The sequence below is a fragment of the Podarcis gaigeae genome (genome assembly GCF_964106915.1).
Source record: "Podarcis gaigeae genome assembly, chromosome: 13".
Lineage (NCBI taxonomy): Eukaryota > Metazoa > Chordata > Lepidosauria > Squamata > Lacertidae > Podarcis > Podarcis gaigeae.
In genome coordinates, this window is record NC_139689.1 from 29,893,394 (window position 1) to 29,906,117 (window position 12,724).

At 48.8% G+C, this 12,724-nt stretch overlaps 1 protein-coding gene and 1 long non-coding RNA gene across 3 annotated transcripts in view; one reads left to right on the forward strand and one right to left on the reverse strand.

Moving 5' to 3' along the window:
* THRA (thyroid hormone receptor alpha) overlaps positions 1-6,751 on the forward strand; it is a 112,108-nt gene extending 105,357 nt beyond the window's left edge. For both annotated transcript variants that reach the window (XM_083708844.1, XM_083708845.1), the window contains exons 7-9: positions 865-1,011; positions 2,620-2,878; positions 5,966-6,751. In XM_083708844.1, coding sequence (XP_083564970.1) covers positions 865-1,011; positions 2,620-2,878; positions 5,966-6,216 — 657 coding nt within the window. In that variant the 3' untranslated portion in view covers positions 6,217-6,751. The remainder of the gene's footprint in view (positions 1-864; positions 1,012-2,619; positions 2,879-5,965) is intronic.
* Positions 6,752-8,833: 2,082 nt separating this feature from the next.
* LOC310829874 lies at positions 8,834-12,598 on the reverse strand. The gene is made up of 2 exons (XR_014557392.1): positions 11,523-12,598; positions 8,834-11,482 (listed from the first exon to the last, which is right to left on the reverse strand). It is a non-coding gene; the product is annotated as an uncharacterized lncRNA (long non-coding RNA).
* Positions 12,599-12,724: the final 126 nt, after the last annotated feature.

The window sequence follows — 12,724 nt, forward strand, 5'->3', positions numbered from 1 at the left end:
AAACACACAGCTTGTATGTGTTTCACTGCAAAATAATCATTTCTGGGTGCGTTTTGGTACTTCTTTTGAGTCAAGAGCTGCATTGCAAAATCTAGGGAAGCACGGAAACCTTAAAAATCGCTTCATTCTGATCCTCCTCCTCATCCTGGAAGTGCGAATCACTTAAAAATGAGAGCTGGATGAAATCCTGGAGCTTCCCTACCTTGAACACATGAGGCTGTGGCTTGCTCCAGATCTTGTCAGCACTGTTGACAGAGCCCCAAAGTGAAATGTGCGCTGACTGAGTGAGAGACATCAAGGTTATTCACTTGGAAAATGAAGCAGCAACTTGGTGGGAAACTGTGGGTTTTGGTGTGAGATACAGCAGTGAGCTTTTTCGTGTTGACGGACAGATTTGTAACCCAGAGAAACTTTTCTGGGCACTAGCTTAATCTAGCACACGCTACTACAGCCTGTTCTAGAGGATGCAATAGAATGCTTCTTTCAAATCTAATTTCAGCAGAGCAGGGGACCCTGTGGTTGCCCATGAGTGCCAGGTTGTTGATATGCTCAAGTCTACCTTGCAAAGTTTTATGTTGCCAGGGTTGTGCGTCCTTCAGAACCAGAACAGACAGTTCAACAAGAGGGAATTGCCTAATGGACCATGTGCCTTAAAAAGAAGGCCGTGTTTCAATGTGTTTTTCCCATTAGTTCCCTGCAAGCTGCACGTGCAGCACTCATCAACAGAAGATTCAGAACACGTAGTTCTTCCTGTTGCAAAAGTAGAATCAGATTCTGGTGGTTTTTGAGACTGGAAGGTGGATTCGGCCCAAACTTTTGTTCTGCAGAGTCATGATTCTGCCTCTCTTCTCGCCCCACTCATAGCCCGAAGATATCGGTCAGTCACCTATGGCCTCCATGCCCGATGGGGACAAAGTGGACTTGGAGGCGTTCAGCGAGTTTACGAAGATCATCACCCCCGCCATCACCCGTGTGGTGGATTTTGCCAAAAAACTGCCCATGTTTTCAGAGGTAAGCGAGGTGGGTGGGTAGATTCCATCAGAGGGTTGGGGAGAAAGGAATTTGGTGATAATCTCTTGAACATGCAGAGATCACAGGTCTTCCCATTACACTGATTAGTAAGGGGAAAGCCACAGGTGTGGAGCTAGCTTCTTGCTTCCTCCCACCATAATAATCTCCATGGTTTGCCACCAGAAGGAAATATTAAGGGGCAGAAAGAGAGGTATGATGGGGTGCAAGCAAGCTTGTTACTGATTTGTCCAGTCAGGCTGAGGTGCTGATGACGGGTAGGCCCAAACCAAAAGTGACAGACAATTTTCATGACCGCCTCTGTCAGTGTCAGAAGGTGCTCTGTTCTTTCAGCAACCTTTCATAAATCAAAATGAAAAGGAAGAGTGTTGGTTCGGAATGCATTGACTTGGAATGGGCTTCCTGATTAGCTAGGATCACCTAAGTGACCAGTCTAGGTACTCTAAAATAGCTTGATTTGGTCTCTGTAATGTAAGCCGAGCATCTAGAAAAACCAGATTGGTTGTGTAGCATCATGATGCCATTGTGGCCACTATGTGATTCCTGGTTAGCTGGGATCACTTAACGAAGGTAAAAACCCTAAAAGGGAAAAATGGCTGTGAAGCTGTAATGTATTGGGCGACTAATGGCTGCAAAATGATGAACATTCTCAGGGGTAGGAGTTCGTTTCAAGAAACATTTCAGGATAGCTGTGTACATTCCAATTCCCACCCACCCAAACCATGCATATAATAAACCTGTAACTTGGAATACTTCTTCGTGCAGCTGATGATATGGACCGTAGTCCACAAAAACTTGTGCCACAGTGTAATGGTTATATGGGGTTGCTTGTGCGTAAGTTGCCGCCACTCCTGGCTAGGTGGCCTGGTTAAACCTCTCCTGGCTGGACAGCCCTTCACTTCGTGGCTGTTCAGTCGCTAGCAGAATCCGTCAGTGGGCGTTTCTTGAACCTCTTCCAGCAAAGAAGCTCTTTGATGCCAAGTCGCCGCCTACTTTCCCTGCGCGGAAGTCTTCTGCGCAGGGTGGGTTTGGGCAGCGGAGGACCTGTGCTCTCCTCGCTGGTCTCCTGCGAAGAGTCCTGGAGCCTCCTCTCTGCTTCCCCCATCGGCCCCCCTCTATCCCTGGTGTAGCGCTGATTATCTTCCCCAGCCGGAGACCTGCCTCTCTCCTTGCTTGGCCCCTCTCCAGCATCGCTGTGGAGCCTCGCCTCCTCCGCTAGTTGCGATGGCAGTTCCCTGACACACAGGAAGTGTACTAAGGTGTCACAAGACTCTTCTTCCTTCAAACAAATGGCTTTTGAAGAGAACTGCCAAGTTCTTACCCTCTCCCAAGCGATTCCTGATTTCCCGCTGCTCCTCACCCTGCTTTGATTCATGCCCACTCTGGCCTTTCTCCTTCCATGATCTCTCCTTAGTGCACCTTTCCTTGTCTCCTCATAAACCCTCCTCACTTTGCTCCTTTGTTGGGGGCAGTGGAAACATACTAACTCCATGGAGTCTGGAGCAAGGAGTGCAAAGGGCCCTATTCTCTGTGAAGAACAGCCCTAGTAAGCCGGCTGCCACTGACCGCCATGCCTCTCCCTGCCCACAGCTGCCTTGTGAGGACCAGATCATCCTTCTGAAGGGCTGCTGCATGGAGATCATGTCGCTGCGGGCGGCTGTGCGCTATGACCCCGAGAGCGAGACGCTGACGCTAAGTGGCGAGATGGCTGTCAAGCGGGAGCAGCTGAAGAACGGCGGCCTGGGCGTGGTGTCGGACGCCATCTTTGATCTGGGCAAGTCCCTCTCTGCCTTCAACCTGGACGACACCGAAGTGGCGCTGCTCCAGGCTGTGCTGCTCATGTCCTCAGGTACAGGATTCGGGATATACGCGGCCACCCCATCTGGCCCATAGCACCCCCAATCTGCTCACTCTCAGCCATCAGGCTGGGGTGGGAGCCTTTTCTTGGAGCCAATCAGAGGCTTTTCTCAAGCCTAATTTTGGCAGGTTTGTTGGATGGGGTCACAGCTGGGGTGGGAAGAATGAATCCTCCACATATGCTGCAGCACTGCCAAAAATATAGATTTTTGGCTTTTTAAGAAGCCCATTCAACCACTCCAATTGAAGGGTTTGGGGTTTTTTTAGCCGAATTGCTACACTGGGCTTGGGAAGATTGGAGCTGGTTGCAGCTGGAGGGGGAAGGGTTAACGCCTTCCTTGTGCCATGTGACCCACTGAACCTGCCCCCTGCTGCTGTTAAACTTGGGGGAAACCCTTACTGGCTGCTCCAATAGTAGGTTTCCTCCAAGCCTAATTACAGCACGTGGTGCTGTTTGTGTGAGTGCAGAAGGGGGAGGAAGGGTTAATCTTCCCTTCTGCAGCGGCAGTCTCCATGAAGATCTGGCAATGAGGCTTGGGAAAAAGTCGAAATGCTTCCCCCACCCCCACCCCAAGACTAACTGCTGGCTGTGGGAGGGGGGGAGTGAAAATCTGCAGGCGACTGTGTATGCTGCATGTATGGATATGAAGTGGTGAGCATGCCTGCTTTGCCAAAACCTCCTTTTTGCCTTGATCTGCTGCTTGACTAGAAGGTTGGTCCAGTAGGAATCTGGGCTTCTGCCCCAGGAGGGTTCCCCACTTCTTGTCTGTGTTGACTCGCAGCAGCTGGGCAGGGTTTTGGACAGGCGACTGCCTAGAAATGCTGGGGATGAAACCCCAAGGCCTTTTTGCATGCAGAACACATCTTCTGCCACAGTCTGAGCCCTTCCCTTAAAAGGCATAGAATTGGGCTCACCTATGAACATAGATAAAAGGGACGCAGGTGGCGCTGTGGGTTAAACCACAGAGCCTAGGACTTGCCGATCAGAAGGTTGGCGGTTTGAATCCCCGCGACGGGGTGAGCTCCTGTTGCTCGGTCCCTGCTCCTGCCAACCTAGCAGTTTGAAAGCACGTCAAAGTGCAAGTAGATAAATAGGTACCGCTCCGGCGGGAAGGTAAACGGTGTTTCCGTGCGCTGCTCTGGTTCGCCAGAAGCGGCTTAGTCATGCTGGCCACATGACCCGGAAGCTGTACACCGGCTCCCTCGGCCAATAAAGCGAGATGAGCGCCGCAACCCCAGAGTTGTCCGAAACTGAACCTAATGGTCAGGGGTCCCTTTACCTTTATGAACATAGATGCCTGAGCCGCTACTGCAGGACATTTGCGGCATTTTGAGTGGGGTATATTTGGGTATTGGGCAGGTCAGTGCAGGCATGGAGGGACAAGGAAAGGGGTGATATAGTAGAGAATATGATAACCACTCAATGGGTTTGCCAAGAGGAGCATAATTCAGCCACCTCTGAGGTCAATTAAACTGGTCTTGGAGCCAGTGGGTGTTAAGAAGGTGGGTTCAGGATCACTGCAGGTGGGGTGCACTGAGCGGCCAGCTTGAATGTAGGGTTGCAGTTGGTCGGACAGTCTCCTTTCACTTTTACCGTATTTTTCCATGTATAAGACGCCCCCTTGTATAAGACGCCCCCTACTTTTGGGGACCCCACATTTAGAAAATGGGCATATGCACTACCCGTGTAGACAATGCCATCAGATTTTTAACCTTATTTTAAAGTAAAAAAAAACCCCTAGTCTTATACAGTGGTACCTCGGGTTAAGTACTTAATTTGTTCCGGAGGTCCGTTCTTAACCTGAAACTGTTCTTAACCTGAAGCACCACTTTAGCTAATGGGGCCTCCTGCTGCCACCGTGCCGCCGGAGCACGATTTCTGTTCTCATCCTGAAGCAAAGTTCTTAACCTGAAGCACTATTTCTGGGTTAGCGGAGTCTGTAACTTGAAGCATATGTAACCCGAAGTACCACTGTACATGGAAAAGTATGGTAATTTGTATACTGCCTTTTATATTATTATATACAAGGCGGTTTGCAGCAACAAAATATACAACAGAGAGCGCATACCTTATCTGATCCAATACCACAAAATCATAATAAAACATAACTTTAAAATGGAACAACTTATATCGAATCATAAAGTAATACTCGGTGATCTATTAGAACAGTAAAATTAACTCTCGAAACATCAGCAAATAATAATTAAACAGAAATTCACTCTTGACCATTGCAGTTTGTAACTACAAACTATGATCAATAAAAATACCGTATTTTTTGCTCTATAAGGCTCACTTTTTCCCTCCTAAAAAGTAAGGGGAAAAGTGTGTGCATCTTATGGAGCGAATGCAGGCTGCGCAGCTATCCCAGAAGCCAGAACAGCAAGAGGGATCGCTGCTTTCACTGTGCAGCAATCCCTCTTGCTGTTCTGCCTTCTGAGATTCAGAATATTTTTTTTCTTGTTTTCCTCCTTCAAAAACTAGGTGTGTTTTGTGGTCTGGTGCGTCTTATAGAGGGAAAAATACGGTAACTGCAAGTCACAGGAAACAAGACATACAAAACCAAGTAAAAGGATCAAACTGAGAAACAAAGGCACCCGGTTGGCTTCCTTGGACTTGCATTCCTAACCTGAGTTTGGCTGGAGGAACTGACTGTTGAGTTGCCTGTAAGCAGCCACACTGGAATCCAGAGCCAGGATGGAAATTTCCAGCTCAGGGCCATCCAGCCGAATGCTGGAAGATTCGGGCCCAACAAAAGCAAGCACACAGTGCGCAGTAAAATTTTGGAGCTCATTGATCCTAAGGTGGCATGACAGCCAGCAGCTCAAACGTCTTTAGCCAGGGTGTGACATTCGTGGAGGACAAGCCGACATAGCTGTCAGAGGCATGTATGCACTCTGAATCCCAGGCACTGGGGATCCCAAATGGGAGGAGGCTGCTGGGCTCATGCTCTGCTTGTGTGCTGCTTCTCATCAACATCTCGGGAGCCACTGCAGGGAAGTGGGAGGTTGGGCTAGGCAGGGCCTGGGCATGGCACCCCGGGGCACCCTTCTCACGCCCCCTCTGTTCCTCCCTTTGCAGACCGCAGTGGGCTGATCTGCGTTGACAAGATTGAGAAATGCCAAGAGACATACCTGCTGGCATTTGAACACTACATCAACTATCGCAAACACAACATTCCCCACTTCTGGCCCAAGCTCCTCATGAAGGTGACCGACCTGCGCATGATTGGAGCTTGCCACGCAAGCCGCTTCCTGCACATGAAGGTGGAATGCCCCACGGAGCTCTTTCCCCCGCTCTTCCTCGAGGTCTTCGAGGATCAGGAAGTCTAGGGGGGGAGGGGGGCAGACAGGGTGGCGTGGGAGAATTGGGGAGATGGGGCAGTTTGGGACTGGGGCGATGTCTGGACTTCTGGGCCGCGGGGCCCCCACCCCCAACCTCATCACCTCGGACACAACAGATTTTCTTTTTTTTTTGTTCTGTTTTGTTGTTTTCATTTTTCTTTTTTGTTTTGTTTTGTTTTTTCTAAATATTGCACGTCAGCGTCAGTGAATCACATGGAAGGGGAGGCAAGGCATTGTGGATGGGGGTCGGGCCACCAAAAAAAAGGTCGAAACTATACAACAACAAAAGAACCTTCGTTATATGGTAGACTTGTGCAGCAGCCAATACTTTTTTTTTTTTTTTTGTCTAGGCAGACAAACACAAAAAATTAAGTGGGCAATATGTTTCTCACTCACCCCCTGTTTATCTTTCTTCCTCCAATACCCTTTTCTCCCAAAGCTGTCTTTCCAGGGTGAGACATCTGTCTTAAAATTTTTGACACAATGTTAAGGAAATTAATCCATATTTTACTCCCCCCCCCAAGCCCCCCCCACCTCTTTGCCCTTCTCCTCATTCAGTAGCAGTTCCCCCACCCCTGACGGCACTGGAACGAGTCAGCACCTCTTCTTTTGCCCTGATCAAACCTCTCTCGTTTAAACGGACTTGATTACCAATATATATAAATATATATATGTTTCTTTTGCACATAACAGTCCCAGGAAACGTCAGAGTGTGTTTGGTTGTTATATTCTTTTTCTTCTTTTTTTTCTTTTAGAACTCTTAGCATTTAGTTACCCTCCCCAGGAGGCTAAAATATAAAATGCACTTTTTTTGTAAAAGAAATAAAAGATTTTTTTAAAAAAAAAGTTAAGAAAAGGAGCCGAGAGAGAGTGAGAGACAGAGAGAAATCCTATTAAATTATTGGAGGTTGGGTGGGGAGGGGACATTGCTGCAGGTGGTTTGGCAAAACACAGGCGATTAAGGAAAGACAAGAAAGAAACCCCAAACTGAGGCTTAAGGTCCGCACGGGAAGGACAAATGCACTTTGGAAATAGGCAAAGGCTCCCCCTCTCCACTCCTCCCCCTAGTGGGAAAAACAGGTGATTGAATAAGAGATCTATTATATTTTGCTTCGAATCGCACTGCAGGGCTGAACCGAAGAGGTGCCTGCTTTGCGTTCCAGTGCTGAGGGGGGGCGGGTCCAGGACACACCTCTGCCTTCCCCCCTGCCCCTGAAACTCACCCCCCCACCCCGCCCTAGGCTTCAGCCAATCTACCTCCATGTTGGGCAAGGTGGGCTGGTCTAACGTGGCCCCGCCCAGTCTTACACTGCCCCTCCCCAAGCTGAAAGTCCGCATGCAACGTTCCCACCGGGCTTTGGAAGGGCCCTTGCTCCTTCTTTTGCACACGCTTTCCCGCGCCGCATGGCGGTACACTTCTTGCTGCACTATAATAACCTTGCTGCCCTCCCTTATGCGCTCTGCTCTCTGGGGAAGCGGCGAGCCCGGGAGCCCGGCTCCTCAGCCCTCCGAGAGAGCCAAGTAAGGGTTGAGTCCTTTCCCCCCCCCCTTTCTCTTTATTCGTCGTCGTTTTTTGGGGGGGTGTTTTGTTTTGTTTTGTTTTGCAAATGGCACTTATCAATACAGAAGAAAGGACGGCATCCCTGCAGAGGTAGCAGCGTTCCTTCTGCCACCCAGACACCTACAGGCCACTCTACTAGCATTAACAGATCTGGAGGGTTCCTAACCGAACGGGGGAAGGTGCCAAGTGTTTGGGTTTTTTGGCCCGCCACTTAAAGATTTCCCCCGCCCCGTAGCGTTCTACGCCCCATACACTCTTCAACCTTCAGGGCTGTTGTAGCACAGGTGAAGTCATGCCCAGGGAAAGGTGGCAGGGCTGTGGGGAAAGGCCTTTCGAACTGGCTTCTCCGGGGCAGGGACATGGGGATAGCACTGCCTGATCCAATCTAGTCCCCCCCCCCCTTTCAGAGGGGCGTTGGGTCACCCCATCTTCTGGTGCGCTTATACCTCCTAACCACCCAGGGTGGTCGTGCCAGCCGACCCTTCATGCCATGGGCAGAACCAGGCCCCCTTCACCTCAGGAGGCAACAACCAGGTGGGAGGAAGCCCAGCTGGAAACCTGGGTGCATTTTGGAAAAAACAAATTGGCCAAGCAGGCGTGAGGATCGCAAAAAAGGAACGCCTCAGGTTTCTGGTCTGGGTCTTGCCTCCGTCTGCCATTTTGACCCTTCTTTCTTCCTCCTCCTCCTTCTTCTTCATTTTAGCTTTCTACTTCTCTGTTTATTCCTGGTTGTTCGGCAAACGGGCAGGTTCTCTGAAGACCTGGGCAGCAGATAGTCCTAAAGAAGCGTCGCTTTGAGGAGGGAGGACGGAGCGTGGCAGTAATAGGGCCAGGCTTCCCTCCCACTCCTCAAAGCAGACTTGCCAGTCAGTTCCCATTGCCATAGCCACCCCCCACCCCCACCCCCGGGGCCTTTCACACAGCTCTCCTGCCTCTGGGTTGGCAGGGGGCAAGGGGGCAGCAGTTGGAGCTTCGGGGGCCGGATTCAGCCCTGGAACTTCCAGTTGCTGATCCCAGTTGCTCTACAGATTGGGAGAAGTGTTGTTGTTTTTTTAAAGGAGGAAAAAAATATACTACCAGCTTCCCGCTTTCTTCTTCCTGTTTGTTTTCTGCCCTTAATGCAAACCAGACTGTGATCCCCTTATTTTGGCACTTAATGCTGTTAATGGGTCAGAACTCTTGCCTGAGCCACATATTCTGTGATACATCCATCTCTTTGTAATCTGTCAGCCAATCCTCCCTCTCTCTTTCTCCCCCCCCCCCAATTTTTTTTTTTTTTGCAACTGTAATATTGGGGGAGCGGGGGAGTGATAATCTTTTTCTTTGTTCCCCCCCCCACTCTCCCCTTCCTTTTCTTTCTCTCCTCTGTCACTTTTCCGTTGGAAAAAAACAAAACCCTTTACCTCTTACCTCATTCAAGATGCCGTGGGGAACGTTTTTTAACGCGATGGGTTGGGTGCATGTCAGATGTACCGTTTTGAAGGTTCAGGGGCCGGCGCATGGAGAAACACAGCTCCAGTTTAAGCTAATATACAGAAAAAAATATATATATAAGTATGTATAATTTTTTTTTTAATTAAGAAGATAAAATCTTTGTACGGGTCTGTTCACATAAAAGAAAAAAAAGAAAAGAAAAAATCACGCAAACGAAATTGGGGTTGGAAGAAAAAAAGTAGTCCTTTTGTTTTGTTTTGTTTTGTTTTAATCACCTATAAAGATGTGGGATATGTTTGGGGGACGGGGGGGGGGGCGCGTTGCTGCTGAGCCAATGGTATTGAATAGAGCTTAGAGTTCCAGGTTGCCGCCACAGCATGGCTGGTGATCTTAGAGGGCTGCGACTGGTCCATACAGACATAGGGACTTGGCATAGGACACAGGTCATCAGGAGTCCCAGTTCTCAGAAAGAAAGCCAATTCCTAGCCGATGACGGCTGCAAAGATAAGCTTGGAAAACCTGGCGAAATATTTCGGAGTGGGGCTAAGTGGAATTTCTCGTGAGGAAGGTAGAAGCAGAATACATTATGCAAAATAAGCACACATAATGCCGTTTTGCTCAATTATTCGGCTTTTCTTAGCACAGCACCCAGCTATTCTCGATGTGGGATTTAGACGTCCATTTGTTTTTAAAGCGCAGAGTAAACACAGTCCTAGTTGTATTCCCATCAACTCTCTCCCCAGGGGAATTGCAGCTGTGTCTATTGAAATTGTTTATCTTGGGGGCGTGCAGTTGCCGAATTCTTGGCCTGGAAGATGTGAGTTAATCTGTGGAAATGCGGGGTGGGGGCCCTCTGGTGGCCGGCTTCTTGGGAGTCAAAACATCTCCTAGTCCCTCACAGAGACTAGGACAGTCTTGCCTGAACCACCCACAAAGCCTAATGCCCATGCAATAATAATTAGAAAAGTATCCAAGGACGAGGGACTCCACAACCTGGTTAGTCGACTTTTTAGCCAGCCGTTTCTCCTTGTACTTAAATTGCGACATAAAACTTCCTGTCCCCCGTGTGTGCACATACACAGAACAGCCCTATAAATAGAAGCTTAGATTCTTTCATGCTCAGTCTTGCCTGTCCACAAAAGACACTGAGAAGCAGCCAGCGCACATGAATAACTTAACTCTGCCCCTTCTTGCTGCAGACCCAGTAATTCTACTCCTCCCCGATTTCCGCTCCACTAATTTTTAAAACCTGTTGTGACCCCCCCAGACAACCAATCCTGCAAGCCTATTATAAGCAAGCATTACAGAGGTCTTTTCGCACTTAAAACACTTCCCTTCTTGCATTGATATCTGTACTTTGCAATGAGCTTAAGAACGCTCTGCGTGTGTTTGTAGGTATGTGTGTGTGCGCCTGTCTGTCTGTCTGTCCCAAAACCTTTATGCAATTAAAGCTGCAGTCCTATGCAATTTACCCAGAATTAAGTCCCACTGAAACCGCCTGGACTTTCTGCTTAGTAAACACACATAGGATTGATCTACTGGGCTCTGATCCTCTCTCAAAGGCTTCACAGGAAGTCACAGTATTTCTGGAGCTTCTGAACAAGGAACCAAGAATCCATCATATGAACATAGGAATCTGCCTTATACAAAGTCAGCCCATTGCTCCATCTAATCCAGGCTTCCCTAGCCTTACTAACGGCAGCCTTCCCCAAGGCATCAAGAGAGGTCTTACCCAGATTTTGTATCTAGTGAAACGCAATGCAGATCTGTGAAGAGTCTCCTAGCAGTTTGGGTCCCCCCCCCCCCGAATCAGACTATGACTGGAGCAGCAACAGCAAGGGCGTGGGTCAGATGGCCATCAAATTCCCACTCCATTTCCTTGCCAAAGAAGGGGGAGGGGAAGACCCATGGTCCTATTGCTGCAGGCGACAGGGGTTGGACCTCCTTCCTGCAAAGCATAAGCTCTGCTCCTGAGCAATCAGCCTTCCTCCATAAGAGAACATTTGGCTGAGTTCCAACCAGAAGCCACCAGCGTGCGTCTTTGGCAGGTTTTTAAAGGCTGCGCAAAACACGCATGCAACCATGCACACCCACGAATCTCTATACCCAGCTTCCTCTCCCCTTGATATTGCATCCTTTCAAGAATTCCATGAATGGTTACTCCATAATCTGCTGTTTTCCTGCTATGCAAGAAATCCTTCAGAGGGGCAGAATTAGAACACTCTGGACTCTCCGCTCCCCGCTCTGTTTGCATCCTTCCTCCCTGTGCATCTTCTGATCCCCCAGCCCATGACGACACAGTTCTGCATGGAGCTGTCCTCTTTCTCTTGCTCCGTCAGAATTTTCTACCAGCAGAAAGGGATGAATGGGATGGCAAGAAAAGCTCTGCTGCCTGGTCATGAATGAGCTGCAACAGCCGTTTCCATTGAACTGGATCTCGCTTCGTAAACCGGGGGCCCATCATTCCATCAATTGCACCCAGTGCTCCACTGGTGATGCTTCCTCACTCGCACCCTCCTGCCTCCTCCTTCCGTTTTACCACGCATCCTCCAGAAAAAAACAAAACACTAAGTTTCCTCATGCTTAGTCACATCTACTCTGGCAACTTCAAAGCTTCAGGCAGGAGTCTTCGCTACCAGAGATCCTTCCGCATGGAAACATGGGGAGATGAACCTTCATATGTTTGACATGGAGATCTGCCACTGATCCGCAGCCCTTCCCCAACTCAAACTTGATTTTCTTTTCCTTCAAAAATTAAATGAAGTCTGTATTACTGTAATGGTCAGTATTTCAAACCCAGAGTCTAAGGAGCGCAACAGATTATTTTCGCACATGTCTCAAAATGTTTGGTCTGGAACCTCATCTCCCTAGCCCATTGAATGGCCTTCGAATGGAATATTGAATGGATTTCCATCTCCTTTGAAATGGGGGAAGGTAGCAGATGGAGCCCCCAACCGGGAGGTATTTTTCAGTATCTTCAGAGATTCCGATGATTGGCTGGCAGCCCAGGCCCTGATCTTACATTCCTGATAAAGGACAGAACATGCTAAGAAAGCTGCAGCTTTCACGAAGTTATCTGTAACATATTCTGATAAAGGTGGGTTAGTACTCCCACCCACTCCTGTCCCATTTCAAAACCATTCTAGCACCATGGCCAGAAGCCGTGTCTCCCAGTCTGTTGAAAAAATATGTCTTTTCTTGGGCCTCATGCATCCTCATCAGTTGATGACTACGACATCAAGCGATGGCTTGTTTTTGTGAATTGGTTACCACCAAGTAGAATATTCATGTCCCCTTGTGAATGATGCTTTTTCCTGAGTGAGCTGACACACTCGGCATCAAGTCAACATCGTGCATGTGTGAAACGCTCCTTGGGCTGGGTTCATGGGAGATTTTGTGTGTGTGTGTGTGTGTGCGCGCACACACACACACACACACACAAAACTTTGTTCCAATGTTGGCTGTAGTGGAAAACTTTTTAACATTTAACCTGAGACAGAA